This window comes from Chiloscyllium plagiosum, unplaced genomic scaffold, assembly GCF_037043375.1.
Source record: "Chiloscyllium plagiosum isolate Xiang-an unplaced genomic scaffold, Cpla_swu_hap1 HiC_scaffold_12, whole genome shotgun sequence".
NCBI classification, from domain to species: domain Eukaryota; kingdom Metazoa; phylum Chordata; class Chondrichthyes; order Orectolobiformes; family Hemiscylliidae; genus Chiloscyllium; species Chiloscyllium plagiosum.
Window position 1 is genome coordinate 41,897,416 of NW_028270150.1, and position 15,557 is coordinate 41,912,972.

General features: G+C 38.7%; 1 protein-coding gene across 3 annotated transcripts in view; it reads right to left on the reverse strand.

Moving 5' to 3' along the window:
* c15h3orf52 (chromosome 15 C3orf52 homolog) overlaps window positions 1–15,557 on the reverse strand; it is a 68,834-nt gene that overhangs the window by 30,104 nt on the left and 23,173 nt on the right. For 2 of the 3 annotated variants that reach the window (XM_043701046.2, XM_043701047.2), the window contains exons 5-8: window positions 14,672–14,841; window positions 13,953–13,988; window positions 12,615–12,840; window positions 1,834–1,967 (exon numbers count right to left, since the gene is read on the reverse strand). In XM_043701046.2, the coding sequence (XP_043556981.2) occupies window positions 1,834–1,967; window positions 12,615–12,840; window positions 13,953–13,988; window positions 14,672–14,841 (566 nt within the window). The remainder of the gene's footprint in view (window positions 1–1,833; window positions 1,968–12,614; window positions 12,841–13,952; window positions 13,989–14,671; window positions 14,842–15,557) is intronic. The other variant, XM_087992710.1, reaches the window with a different exon arrangement.

Consider the following 15,557-nt stretch of genomic DNA (forward strand, 5'->3'; position numbering starts at 1 on the left):
TCATGAATTTGAACTTTGAAAGAAAGTGTCACTGGCATTCTGTTGAGCTCTCAAGCACTCATACGACTGACTACTCATTCTAAGGTTACTGGCATGGTTTCAAAACTATTTAAAATGCAGCAGACAAGTTATGGTTTGAACAGTGAACTGACTTGCACGTATGCAATCCAGTGAACACACAGATATTTGAAGTTCAATGAGCCCATGCTGTTCTCATCTGTCTCCTTTGGAACATTGCCAGGATGCAAGCCATTTCCTGGGCTGTATTACTTCTTTCCCTGCTCTTGAACCTATGCACTTGTGCTGCATTTAGGCTCCATGGGCAGACCTCTTTGGGCTATCTCCTGAAATATGTACATTGTCAGTCTCTAAACTCATGTCTGAAAATGTAACGTTATGGGACACTTTCTTTTAGCTATGCTACCTTTTGCTTCTGCTGCAGTCTAATGTTAATCTGACAAACATGGATCTAGCAAAAGGAAGGAGGAGGAGCTGGTCTATCTTCTACGTAGGTTTATTCACAATACAACACAAAGCACAAATATAAACTACTTTTCCACAGGCCAGCCAGCCAGTGAAAGCGTTTTTATAACTGTGTCCCTAATCATTCCCTAATTTAGGTCAGCTGCTCTTAATCACAACAAGAATGTGCCCATTACACACACAAGTGACACAGCATTTAGAGTGAAATAGTGTCCATGTGATGTGACAGACACTTCAAGCTTTGCGCATTTTGCGCTTGATAATCTATTATACATTGATGCAGTTTTAGTCATTAGCTACTCACTATTGTTAAACATTTCAGCTATGTTGCAACAAATGTCAAGCGATGAGAAACTTAATTATGACATAAAAACAACATGAATGATTAAAAACTTAATTCCAGGTGCTGTCACAAAAGTTAAAGGTTCTTTAAAACAAATCCAAAATTCCCCAGTTTACCTGTCTTTTAGAACTAGGTTGACAGCATGAATCAGGCTTTTGTACTTAACAAGAATTACTATTTATTACAAATAAATTCTAGCTACAGATCAACAACTATGAATCACCAACATATGATGCTACTCCCTTATAAACCCCCTCACCCCACATTCATACAGACAGACAAAGACACAAGAAAAAGTGGGTTTCATGGACAGAGGGAAGGACTGAGAATGAGGTTCAATGGCCCCTATCCTCAATCTTCCTTCTCCAGGTACTTTAATTGCTTGCCAGGAGTGGGGAGCAACTCATTCACACTTATAACATCTCTGACTTATTGGTTAAATTTCACAGCCTACAGAAAGTGATGAAGGAAATAATTTGGCTTTCTTCCAGCTTAAAGGTGCTTTTTACTGCAGAGAAAAGACATTCCGGAGGTCTCTTCAGCTTCTGCCCAAACATTCACACCCGCAACCTGTTCAGCTACCTGATACTTGATGAAAGTTACTGGCGCGCAAAAGGCCTTTGTAATCAACAATTAGTCACCATTTCTCAAATTAGTTGGTGATCTGATGCAAACTGAATCTCCTATGCGTACACCCTTTAGCTCCAGCTTGTCTGTGACTCGATTTTCCCACTCTTCTTAAACAAACAGCAATATGAATACTTAGAAGATGCAGCAATACTTTCCACAAACATTACTTTTAAAACAGACCTATTTCTATTTCAGTTCACATTTAGAAACACAAAAATAAAAAGATACAGTCTTTAAATTACTTAACAATCATTCAAAGAATACTGGAAGGAACTTTGTCCCAACTATTTTGATTTGTAATGTACAACAAAACTAATGATTTAAGATCTAAAGAAATTAATTTTCTGCGGAAAGAAAGAACAATGTAATTTCTTTACCTGTTACTGTTACTTGCAGAAATGTTATTGAATATTGTGAAAGGTCACACTCTTCTGTTGAGCTAAAGGTGATTAATAGCATGTTCCCGGAAATAATAATCTCATTTGTAATAGAAAGACCAGATTGTCTGAATCTGCAAGTCGAAATAATTTACATTACTTTAATGAAAAGTAACTTTTCTGAACAGAGATATTTACAGAATATAAAATAAAAATGAACAAAAATAAATAAACATTTCAATTGTAAGATGGGAGTATTAGAATAATTCAATGGAATTTTCCAGTTATATGGAAAATCCATAGCGTTATCAGTGAATCATTTACAGGAATATTTCAATACGACCAGATTCCAGTTTCTGTATTCCACTGCATTACAGCTGCAAATAACATCAATTATTCAACCTTGGACATAAAACACAGAGACAAAGGCAGGGACCTCCCATGTTGGAAAATCCCATGTCACCAAACTTCACAGGAAACAATGTAGGGTTTGCTGTAATAGGTCATACTTTGAATCCCAACTGTGGCCTTACAATGGAATTGTTGAGGTCATCTTAAAACATTCTTGCGGGGTGGAAGAACACTGCACACATGACAAATCCACCAACCTCTGGCCTGTGATACAAAGTGGAGCTTGATAATTATATACAATTGAATGGATCTACCCTGCAGACTCCAACAAAATTTATCGATGAAAGTTTTAGATAGGTTGGGTAAAATCGGTAAGGTTGCCTATAAGCTATTTAACAGCCTTGATAGTCCAACAGCAATGATAAAGGTTTTTCACATTTTTCTTGGTGATTTACATATGCAGTGTAACATAAACCTCTACACAAATATTTTATACTTCACATTTTACCAGTACTTGTACATATTATATCAAATTAACAAAGTTATTTCAATAACTGATGTTCAAAATAGAGTTGGTAATTGTCTACATTTGGATGGACAGCACAGATTTGTGGCTTCTCATTGTGTTGTTCACCTACAACCTAATGAGTTTGTTGTTGCAACAATTTAAACTTCCCCATAATAGTTCATAGCATCTACCTTGTGGTAAAACACTGGAACCACCCATTCACCTTATGTAAGGAAATGTCATCGGATATGATATTTAGTTTATGGTGATCTGTGACTCAAATGGCATGTTGTCCAATTGTGCAGTTAGTCAAAATTGCAGGGGCATTGGCAGTTTCATAATGTCTATGGGCATTGGCAATTTCATTCTTGGTGCACCTATTTAAAATGTTACTTAACCTTCATTAAGGTTAAGGAGCTATGACTAATTTTACTTTTAATAATTGACCAACAATTGACAGTGTTGGGACTCATCCGTTGTAAAACTGACAACCATTATTTTGGCGCAGTGGCTAACAGTGCTGCCTCACAGTGCCAGGGACACTGTCTATGGAGTTTTCACTTTCTCCCCGTGTCTGCATGGGTTTCTTCCGGGTGCTCCGGTTTCCTCCCACAGCCCAAAGATGTGCAGATTAGATGAATCGGCCATGCTAAATTGTCCATACTGTTAGGTGCATGAGTCAGAGGGAAATGGGTTTGGGTGGGTGACTCTTCAGAGGGTCAGTGTGAACTTGTTGGGCCAAAAGGGTCTATTTGCATATTGTGGGAATCTAATCATTATGTTCAATTAGCTGAGGTAGTAGAGGTTGACTGATCCACCATACCCAGCTCTCTAGCTGCGTAGCATGATGCATGTAAAATAGAATGTTTTCATGAACTAAAGCAACTCAGAATTAACGCCTATCGGGGTTCATGGAAAGTTCACAGAGTTCAACTTAACAGGGGAGTTCCCATTTCCTCTTAAATTAAGAAGTGTGGTAGTACTGAGCAACTTTAAATGAAACAATAGTGGTTGGACTTCAGTGAGGCACAAAATGAATGAAAACTCTAGGATACATAGTAATCTTTATTTCTTACTGACTTTATAACTAAATTGCACATAGCATTATATATCTTTTCAAAAAACAAATCAAAATTAGTATTTTCTAATAGTTGCCTGTTGGTGGCAAGTAGATACTTGTTTGTTAGCAATTCTTTGTAAACAATATAAATATGCTTTTGATTCTTTTTGTATTTATGTTCTATGTTTACATTAATTAAAATGGAGAGAACTATTAATGGGGCAAGCAACCATGCATCAGATAAAGATCAAAAGCTGTCTGGAACAAAATGTATTTTGAAAGGATAAATGCTCAGCATACTCTTAAAAAATTAGTAATTAAATATAGAAGGCATTGAGCCAACTTTGCACAAATTTTAGCAAAATGATCAAGAGAAAAGCAGTGTTCGAATGGCAATATTTGTCTCAGGCATGCTGCAGTGCTCTAGTAAGGCTCAGTGAAAGCTTGAGCAGTGATACCTCATCTTCCACTTATGTACCTTGCATTTTCAGGAGTCAGCATTGAGTTTAACAGTTTCAGACTATAAATTCCCTCCTCCATGTTCTATCCCCATACCTAGGTCCTATTTTGTACGGGTTGCTCCCAGCACAGTCAACTCTTTTTCAATCATTTTCATTTCAAACCAATTTCCAATAATTTATTTTCTTGTTAGCATCTTTCCAGTGTTTTTTCTCTCTGCTTATCATTAGCAAGCACCAGATTTTCTATTCACTGCCTATCCACATCAGTTATCAGCATATAAATCACCCTTTCCCAGTTATTTTCCATTATGAGGACGACTCACAGGACTCAAAATGTTAACCCTTTTTTTCCCTCTCTACAGATGCTGTCAGTCCCCCTGAGTTTCACCAGTACTTTCTGTTTTCATTTTAAAAATTACATGGGTTCACCTAAAGGTTTTTTCCTCTGAAATGATATCATTTTGTGACGCCTAACAGGCATGGACTTACGCTTGGAATTTAAGGGTTGTTTGGTTCTGGATGAAGGAAGTGATCTGAGTAAGGGCTAATTGAAAGAAAATGTGGTTATGAAGGAGGGGAACAATTGGTAGAGCGAGGAAAGCAATCCACAGGGGTTCATACAGAAGCCAACAACACAAGAATATGTAATTTGATATCTGATTCTCCAGTACATATAGTTATAGAGTCATAGAGATGTACAACACAGAAACAGACCTTTCAGTCCAACCCATCCATGCCGACCAGATATCCCAACCCAATCTACTCCCAACTGCCAGCACCCGGCCCATATCACCCTTAGCCTCCACCACATCCTCTGGCAGCTCATTCCATACACGTATCACCCTCTGCGTGAAAACATTGCCCCTCAGGTCTCTTTTATATCTTTCCCCTCTCACCCTAAACCTATGCCCTCTAGTTCTGGACTCCCCCACCCCAGGGAAAAGACTTTGTCTACTTATCCTATCCACACCCCTCATAATTTTGTAAACCTCTGTAAGGTTACCCCTCAACCTCCGACACTCCAAGGAAAACAACCCCAGCCTGTTCAGCCTCTCCCTGTAGCTCAAATTCTCCAATCCTGGCAATATCCTTGTACATCTTTTCTGAACACTTTCAAGTGTCCCAACATCTTTCCAATAGGAATGAGACCAGAATTGCATGCAATATTCCAACGGTGGCCTAACCAATGTCCTGTACAGCCGCAACATGGCCTCCCCACTCCTGTACTCAATACTCTGACCGATAAAGGAAAGCATACCAAATGCCTTCTTCACTATCCTATCTACCTGCGAGTTCACTTCCAAGGAGCTATGAACCGGCACTCCAAGGTCTCTTTGTTCAGCAACACTCCCTAGGACCTTACCATTAAGACTGTCTGTGTGGAGTTTGCACATTCTCCCCATATCTGCGTGGGTTTCCTCCCACAGTCCAAAGATGTGCAGGTTAGGTGAATTGGCCATGCTTAAATTGTCAATTAGGTGCATTAGTCAGAGGGAAAAGGGTTTGGGTGAGTTACTCTTCGGAGGGTCGGTTGTGGACCTGTTGGGCCAAAGGGTCTGTTTCCACAATGTAGGGAATCTAATCTAATCTAATTAAGTGTATAAATCCTGCTGAGATTTGCTTTCCCAAAATGGAGCACCTCACATTTATCTGAATTAAACCTCAGATATGAGGATGAATAGGCAGTTGACACAAAGTATAATCAATTACCTTAATTTTGAAGGCTGCTCTGACCCTAGTAATCCTTTCCAAATGTTCAGATGACCACTTCTCAGCCCATTGGCCCATCTGATCAAGATCCTGTTGTAATCGGAGGTAACCTTCTTCACTGGTGTCCACTACACCTGGTGTCATCTGCAAACTTACTTAGCAATGTTCTACATCATGCTTGCATTCTTTCTCAATAGTAAGTAAAATTATTGGCAGGGCATATTGACAGTGTTGAAATTTTAGATCCTGAGGTTTCTAGTATTTCCTGCTTTGCATGAGGTTCATTTAACAGATTCCTGTAACAGTTATTTCCCCAAATCTAAATCACTTCATCAGTCAAAAGGAAACAAAAGTGACAATAAAGACCACTATATTCTATAAGCTGACCGGCAGCATAGTGGCTCAGTGGTTAGCACTGCTGCCTCACAGTGCCAGGACCCAGGTTTGATCTCAGCCTCGGGCAACTGTCTGTGTGGAGATTGCACATTCACCCTGTGTCTGCATGGGTTTCTTCCGGGTATTCCAGTTTCCTCCCATAGTCCAAATATGTGCAGGTCTGGTGAATTGGCCACAGTGTTAGGTGTATTAGTCAGAGCAAAATGGGTCTGGGTGGGTTACTCTTCAGAGGGTTGGTGTGGACTAGTTGGGCCAAAGGGCCCATTTCCACACTGTAGGGAATCTAATCTAAAAGCATATAACATCATATATACCTGATAATCAACAGGATTTAGTAAAAGTTTCGTTCCAAATACAAATATAAAATATCCTCGAGATTAAGGTGAGCAAGCAGGAAACAGTTATACTTATGTTGAGAATAATTGTGCCATGTCTATCAATTTGAGGGATTTCAAGTGGTGATTGACAGTGTAAACTACCAGTCCCAAAAAAATAAGCTATATCCACCAGTGTCCAGGTTTAAACGCAATGAGGAAGCTGTCTTCTTCAGACTGAAGGTGGATCAGAAGATATTGAAGGAAAACACAGGGAAGAATTCCTGAACATTTGGAAAGGATAACTAGGGTCAGAGCAGCCTTCACAATTAAGGTAATTGATTATACTTTGTGTCAACTGCCTATTCATCCTCATATCTGTGAGCCATCCTTAGTTGTCATAGGTTGTACACTTGAATATATTAGTTAACTAAGCAGTAATTCAGATACGTGTGAACTTAGTAAAGTGAGAATTCCTTACAAATAGTCAACTGATTATATTCAAGATCAGTGCTCACAAACAACTAAAATCTAATAACGGAAGAAAAGATTGTACTTCAGAAAACCTAGCATGGTGAAACAAACCAACAATATAATAAAATGGCTGAAAACTGCATTTCAACCTCTTCCACCTTTATGTTTCACCTACACTTGCACAATAAAAATATATGGCTTTCATTGTATCTTCTGAATCACACCAGAACATACATACAGCAACAAAAACCTTCAACTGAAAACTATGCCACATCTTCAAATTATTTATACCTTAAAACCTTGATATAGAGCTAGGCCTCAGAGTGAAGAGGAACCCCTGACACTCCTGTTCATCTGTCAGCCAAGTCTTCCTGATTGGACCAGATTAAGAGCACTAAGCAGGTAAATCATATTCTATGAGGTCCACCTGGCTGACCTTGTTACAATCACAAACTCTAATTAAAGAAAATCATTCCATGTTATATTAATTAGTTGTAAAATTGAAACCAGTCATTAAAGGGAATTATGAGAAACTGAAAAAAAACTCATGTTCATTAAACCCAAGAACATTTATGCAATGAAAACATTCTTACAAGTGTAAGGCTACACATTTATCATCATAAATTTCAAAAATCATTTATTAAGGCATATCCTTATGCCATTTCATTTTAAAGCATGGAAGACTCATTATTCATAAGTAAGAGATGTTAAGGGAGTGATAGTACCACCTAAGATGTCTAGAATCAGATGCTCAGTAACCTGAGGTTATCAATTGTACGAACAGGACAGTGTAAGGTGATTATAAGCGTGAACTCTTTGAATCAATGGCACTAATATTTACTGTAGTAGGGTTTCAGAGGAGGGGACAAATCATGTCCAGGAAACCTGGTAGTGCAGTTTTCCCAAAGTGCCTTTCATTTTAACTCTATACAGTGACCTTTTTTTCCCATTCCCGGCCTGAATGTCAGGATAATTGACAGGTATAGTTATGTTTTGGATGAAAGTGCTGGAAAAGGCTGCAGTTAAAAAATAGTTAGGTTTAGTAATGGTTGGGAAATGTCATTTTTTGTGGGAGGGAATGGGGAAATCAGGTTTAAGTGTTAGGGAAGGAACGCGAGGGTGTTTAAAAAGAGTATCAGCAGTGATCATCCTTCACCATTTCTGCTATTTCTTTCTTTTCCATTCAGCATTCTAAAAGGGCCAGTTCTCTCCATGACACCTTCGGCCACTTCTCAATCCCCTCAACAAATTGTCCCTTCCTCAAAGCATTTTCCATTCAAGTGCAGAAGATATGTCACCTTCCTTTTCACCTTTTCTCACCGTCCAAAGTTTCAAACAGTCTTTCCAAATGAAACAGAAGTTTACACATATTTCACTCAGTTTAGGATACAAAATTCTCTGCTTAGTACATGGCCTGTGCCACGCTAGGGAGAAATAGTGGATAGGGTGCCTGCCTTGTGAAACATTTTAATTTAGTCTGTGATTGTGATTCTGATCATTTAGTAGGTATCATTTTAAATTTCCACCTTATTCTCACTCAGACATTTGTATCCCCAGTTTCCTGCGGAGTTAGAATGAAGCTCAAATCAAACTTTAGGAATGCCACTGATCGTTTAATTAATACTCTACAACCTTCCAGAACCAATACTGAGTTCAACAGTTTTAGACTGAAATCTCTATGCCTTCATTTTGTTTCTTTAGTCTGGTTTTCTCTTGATGTTGCATTCATTCAGCAACTGTTAATTGTTCTGCCAATCAGATCTCCCCTGGACATATCATTGGTTTACTTTCTAAGGTTTATTTACTCTCAGGAGGTGTGCATCACCGGTTGAGCCAACATTTATTTCCCACGTCCAAGTGCACTTCGGAATGAAGTGGCAAGCTGCTGCTTTGAAATATTGATGTCCATGTGTTGTAGTCATGATTTGGAGGAGCCTGTGTTGGACTGGGGTGGACAAAGTTAAAAATCACACAACACCTGGTTGTAGTCCGACAGTTTATTTGGAGGCACTAGCTTTCGGAGCGCTGCTCCTTCATCTATATGATCATAAGACATAGAATTTACAGCAAGAGTTTACAGTGTGATGCAACTGAAATTATATGTTGAAAAAGACCTGGATTGTTTGTTAAGTCTTTCATCTTTTAGAATGGCCATGTTGGTTTCAGTTCTTTCATATGTAAATCCCAGAACTTATTTTTAGAAGTTACATTCTCAAGTGAACTTTAACAATAGGTGCCATGTCATCTCAGATAATGTATTGAAGGTGTGAGGTGCCCTGTGTGAGGCTGTCTGTGCTCCAGTGTTCAGACTGATTCTATTCCTAAAACAGGAATTTACAGAATCTTACATATGTTGGAGGTAGACTTGTAATGCTGTTAGTTAGGGAGTTACATGAATTTGACTTTCAGTGTCACTGAAGGGATAGTGATACAAAGAACAGTACAGCACAGAACCAAGCCTGCGCCAATACATAACAACTTTCTAAACTAAAACCTTTCTCCATTATGGAGTCTGTATTCCTTTCTTCCCTGCCTATTTATGTAGGTGTCTGTAGGTGTCAGTTGCAACTGAATGAGCTTCTACAACCTCCTCTGGCAGCACAGTCCAGGCACATAACACCCTTTGTGTAAAAACCTTGCTCTCATATCTTTCTTGAATTTTTCTCCCTTTCACCATAAACCTACATTCCCTAGTGATTTACATTTCCACCCCAGGAAAGAGATTCCGACCATCCATTCTATCTATGTAAACTTCTATTAGGTCACCCTTCTGTCTTCAATGTTCAAATGAAAACAAATAAAGTTTGTCCAATGTTTTCCCACAGCTAATATCTCTAAACCAGGCAACATCCAGTAAACCTTTTCTATAACTCTCCAAAACCTCCAAATCCTTCGAGATAGTGTGGCAACCAGAACTGTATGCAGTATTCCAAATGTGGCCTAAATGAAGTTCTATACCGCTGAAATATGACTTGTGCCAATTTTTATAGTCTAAGCCCCAACCATCAAAGCATACCACATGCCTTCCTGATTACCATATCCACTTGGGTTGCCACTTTCAGGAAACTGTGGACCTGTATGCATGGATCACTCTGTTAATGCTTCTAAGGGTTCTGCCATTTACTGTATATTTCTCTCCTGCACTAGACCTTACAAAATACATCACCTTGCATTTGTCTGTATTAAATTCCATCTGCCATTTCTCTGCCCAAGTCTCCAGCCTATCTACATCCTACTGTGTCCTCTGGCAATCCTCCTCACTATCCGCAGCTCCCCCCATTCCTTGGGTCATCTGCAAACTTACTAATTGTACCACCTACATTCTCCTCCATATCATTTATATATATGATATATTTCCAAATCTGAATTTTGATTGGCTTGGAGGGAAACTTCCAAGTGATAGCGGTGTTTTTATGTATCTGCTGCCCGTGGTGTGATAGATAGCAGTGGTTGGGGTTTAGAAGGTGCTGTCTATGGATTTTTAGTGAATTTCGGCAGTGCATCTTGTAGATGACACAGCTGTTAAGAGTTGGTGGTAGAGGATCTGAATGCTTGTGGATGCGATGCCAATCAAGTGAGCTGCTTTACCTTGGATGATGTTAAGCTTTAAGTATTATTGAGCTGCACCCATCCAGGCACGTGGAGAGTATTCCATCAGAATCCTGACATGTGCCTTGTAGTCAGTGGACAGGTTTGGTGAGTCAGGAGGAGAGTTACTCACTGCAAGATTTTCAGCCACTGACCAGCTCTTGTAGCCATATTTACATGGCTAGTCTAGTTTAGTCTCCAATCAATGGTAACACCAAGGTATTTAATAATAGGGGATTCAGTGTTAGTGATATCATTTAATTTCAAGAGGTGAAGATTAAATCCTTTCTTGTATTGCACTTGTATAGCCACCAGAACAATTTTCCTTTGCGCCAGGTATGACTTCAGAGATACCCCTCCCCCACCCTCCATAATTCGCATTGACTCCAGTTTTGCAAAGGCTCCTTTGTGCACCACTCATCATATATAACTTGATGACAAGGGCAGTCACTCTCATATCACCTCTGGAATTCAGCTCTTTTACCCATGTTTGAACCAAGGCTGTCATAAGGTCAGGAGCTGAGTGACCCTGGCAGAACTCAAAATGAGCGCTAGTGAGCAGGTTATTGCTGAACAAGTGCTAATCGATAGCATTGTTTATGACACATTTCATCACTTTACTTAATGATTGGGAGAAGACCGATGGGATGGTAATTAGCTGGGTTGGATTTGTCCTGCTATGTGTGTTGAGGACCTATCTGGGCATTTAGCTTCATTATCACTTGCTGCTTATACTGACTGGCATGTAGTAATCTGGATTCACCACGTTGAAACCTCATTTTTAGGTATGCCTGATACTTCTTTTGACATACCCTCCTGCACTCTTCCTTGAACTAGGGTTGATGGTTATGATAGAGTGGAGGTATGCCTAGCCATGAGGTTACAAACTGTGTAGGAGTACAGTTTAGCTGCTGTTGATACACCACAGCATGTCATGGATATCCAGTGTCAAATTGCTAAATTTATTCAAAGTTTATCCCATTTAGCATGGTGATAATATCACACACCATGATGGAGGATATCCTCAATGTGAAAATGGGACTCTTATCTCCATGAGGGCTGTATGGTGGTCACTATTACCAATACTGTCATGGATCTGGGGCAGGCAAATTGGCAAGGATGAGGTCAAGTATATATTTCCCTCATCACCTGCAGCGAACCCGGTCTAGCATTTATTTTATATGATCTCTTCTCCTCTCAGTCCGAGAAGGGTGATCCTCATTATTTAAACTCCCTAATACTAGACTGACCAAGAAAAGTAAACACCCTTTACAGGTCTACCTTGTCAAGACAGTTCAGAATCTTATACACATAAATCAAGTTATAGGTAATCTTCTCTCTCCAGTAAGGGAACAATTTAAACTGTAGTTTTTATTAAACTAGACAACATGTTGGCATGATTTGGAGATGCCGGTGTTGGACTGGGGTGTACAAAGTTAAAAATCACACAGCACCAGGTTATAGTCCAACAGGTTTAATTGGAAGCACTAGCTTTCGGAGTGCCACTCCTTCATGTTTACAGTGTCAACTTTTGCTATAAATTCTGTGTCTTACAATTGTGTAGTCCACAACGACCTGATGAAGGAGCGGCGCTCCGAAAGCTAGTGCTTCCAATTAAACCGATTGTGATTTATCACTGTGTCATTTATAACATGTTGGATAAATGTCATAGGGGAGAAAGTGAGGACTGCAAGTGCTGGAGATCAGAGCTGAAAATGTGTTGCTGGAAAAGCGCAGCAGGTCAGGCAGCATCCAAGGAGCAGGAGAATCGACGTTTCGGGCATGAACCCTTCTTCCTGCACTTTTCCAGCAACACATTTTCAGCTCAGGATAAATGTCATAGTCTACAATACAAAAGCTCAAAAATACAAATTGATGTCATATTGATCTACTGCAAAATTTCTCTAAATGACACGTACTTACTAACAGTTTGCTTAGAATCTGGGATCCATGTATTATACATTGTCACATTCACATCAGTGCAGACCAATCCTTCAGCTTCAGTTGAAATTACAGTTTTGATGGAGTGATCACTTTGTCCCTGCACCAGCCAATAGGTGTTGTTGTTTTTGCTGCAGTTCCCTAATCGTAGTGAACCAAATGTCTTTTCTTTGCTCAATAAAAGAACATGTAACACACATTGACCTGAAAAGACACAAGCAGACCTAAATGAATTAGTATATTTACGTAATCTATTCCAATATGTAGAATAACGGGATCTTCTTAGCTGTATAATTTTTATCCTGAACTAAGGAACAAAATTTCATCACAACTGCATTTATGTGCAATAATGGTGTTTTCTGATTTGCAGCAAAGTTATGTTAGTGGAGCAAAAGGAGGTCCTAGGACATTCTTGACCTATGTTGCTCAAGAGCATCCACAAAACATATGTTTACGTAAGGCATTTAACAAAGAAAAATGAGCTAAAACACTTCTGAAGAATAAAGTAAACTCTATTGTGAACAAATTATTTCCAGTCAGAAGGGAAGTAAGCAGCTGAGAATGCTGTTTATGTATTGCAGCATTTCAATCAGTCCTTAATTGTTACTATGATCTCATCTAACTTTCATTTTTGAGGTTCAGGGAGACTGGGAAACCATAATGTGCCCCTAAGTTGCAAGTCAGTTGAAATATCATTATCATGTTAACAGGTAATCAGGATCTCCCAAAGGGTGTTACAAATAGGATAGTGCAGTCCAGTTCAAATGTGGAGCTAGCTTCCCTACATGTTGATGTTTCCACTGGTATTAACAGAGTCTGCCCCACTCCAGTCCACTATTCCCTCTACAACTTGCATCCAAATCAGACAGTGTTCCTCTCGATTAGAATCTCTAAATAGAATCTTAAGGTATAAAAGGGGTCATTGGTCCACCAAGTCTGTATTCATCCTTCTTAGTCTCAAATTGCTGCTGTTTCCCCACAGCACTGAAACTTATTTTTATTCTAATCAATACCAAATTCTTCTTGAGCAACACGATTGAATCTCCTTAAAGAATCCATTTCGGCAATGCATTCATGATTATAACAACTCCATACCTCCAAAACATCTAACTTTCCCCAACCCACTTTTTAAATTAATTGTGTGGAGAAAATGCTGACATAATCATTTATACTTCAAAATGAGTAATTCAATATATATTATGGTCCAAAGTATGATATAAATTCAATTATTATTTAATATTGATGACTTCTACCCAACCAAATTTAGATTCTGATGCTTCCTTCTCTGAAAATTGCCTTCCACTTCAGCCACTTACCAGTTTTCAAGCTTCGAACATATCCATCATTAGCAACTGTAAAATGGCCAAAACACAAGTCAGTCATTTAAAAAAAGACACTTTCACTTTTAAGCATTACCTACATTATCCCTTGTTCTCATCCACAAAGAAAATGAATATATGGTTAAAAGAAGAACCCATAAGAAAATGCAAGTATGTGTAAATTACAAAAGTGAAATATAGTACCAATGGTTGAGTCAGATTTACTCTATATGCAGATTTATACTTTACAGCTCTATTATTTAAAGACTGCTTTTAGATGTTTTGCAGAAGCTTGAATCTTAGTCATTGTACTGTCTGTAAAGCATAATAATCACAAGCCATACTAGATTATGATAATGTCTTTTAATTCACCTACATGTGACCTAACTACAATTCACAAGGTAGATAAAGAGGTGAAAATTATTTGGCTTATTTCATATAATTTAGCCAGAAATACCTTATGATCTTACTATCACCTCATCAAAAAAGATGACCACAAGTTCAAAAGGGACATACAAAGTTGGTAAATTTAGAATAGAAAGTAGCATTTTTGGGTGCCACATTCAATCCTATATTCCAAAAGTAAAATTTAACATTACAAACCACAACATTATAACAAAGTTTAGTTTAAGGCTAAACCAAGCTGGTAGTCAAGGATATAAGCTTTCTTCTGTAACCTTGGCTGGATTTATACAGTATATAAATTAAGTGCTTACCCTGTAGTGTGACAGAAGATGGTACGACTTCCATATTCTTTGCTGTTCCATCAAGGTAAAGATGTTGTCGTAATACATTTAACAGTATTCCCACACTTAATGTATATTTAATCAAAAGGTCATGTTCTTTTGGCAATGCAAATTGCAACCAGAAATACGTAGTAACGTTGCTGCAAATAAAAAGATCAATGTCAGAAAAAAAGTTAATATCTCCTTCATCAAACAAAATAAATAATCTATTGAAGTTTAAATCGGGGTCAAGTAATGAGTAGCTGATTAACTCAAGACTGTTCTGTCAATTTACAGGTAGGTAGCACTTTGGTGATAGTGACCATAATTCGGTTATGTTTACAATCGCAATGGATAGGGATAGGTATATACCGCAGAGAAGGAGGCAAACCTGGAAGAAAGGAAGTAATGATGCGATTAGGATAGATTTAGAATGCATGGATGGGGAAGGAAACTGCAGGGGATGGACACTTTTGAAATGTAGAGCTTATTCTAGGAATATTGCATGCAATTCTAGTCTTTCCTATTGGTAGGATGTTGTGAAACTTGAAAGGGTTCAGAAAAGATTTACAAGGATGTTGCCAGGGTTGGAGGACTTGAGCTATTGGGAGAGGCTGAATAGGCAGGTGCTGTTTTCCCTGGAGCGTCGGAGGCTGAGGGGTGACCTTATAGAGGTTTATAAAATTATGAGGGACATGGATAGGATAAATAGGCAAAGTCTTTTCCCTGGGGTCAGGGAGTCCAGAACTAGAGGGTATAGGTTTAGGGTGAGAGGGGAAAGATATAAAAGAGACCTCACTGTACATCTCTATGACTCTCTGGACAGTTACTGCGGCTCCTTGGTAAGTATGTACCTATCAGACAGGGTGGTGGTTGC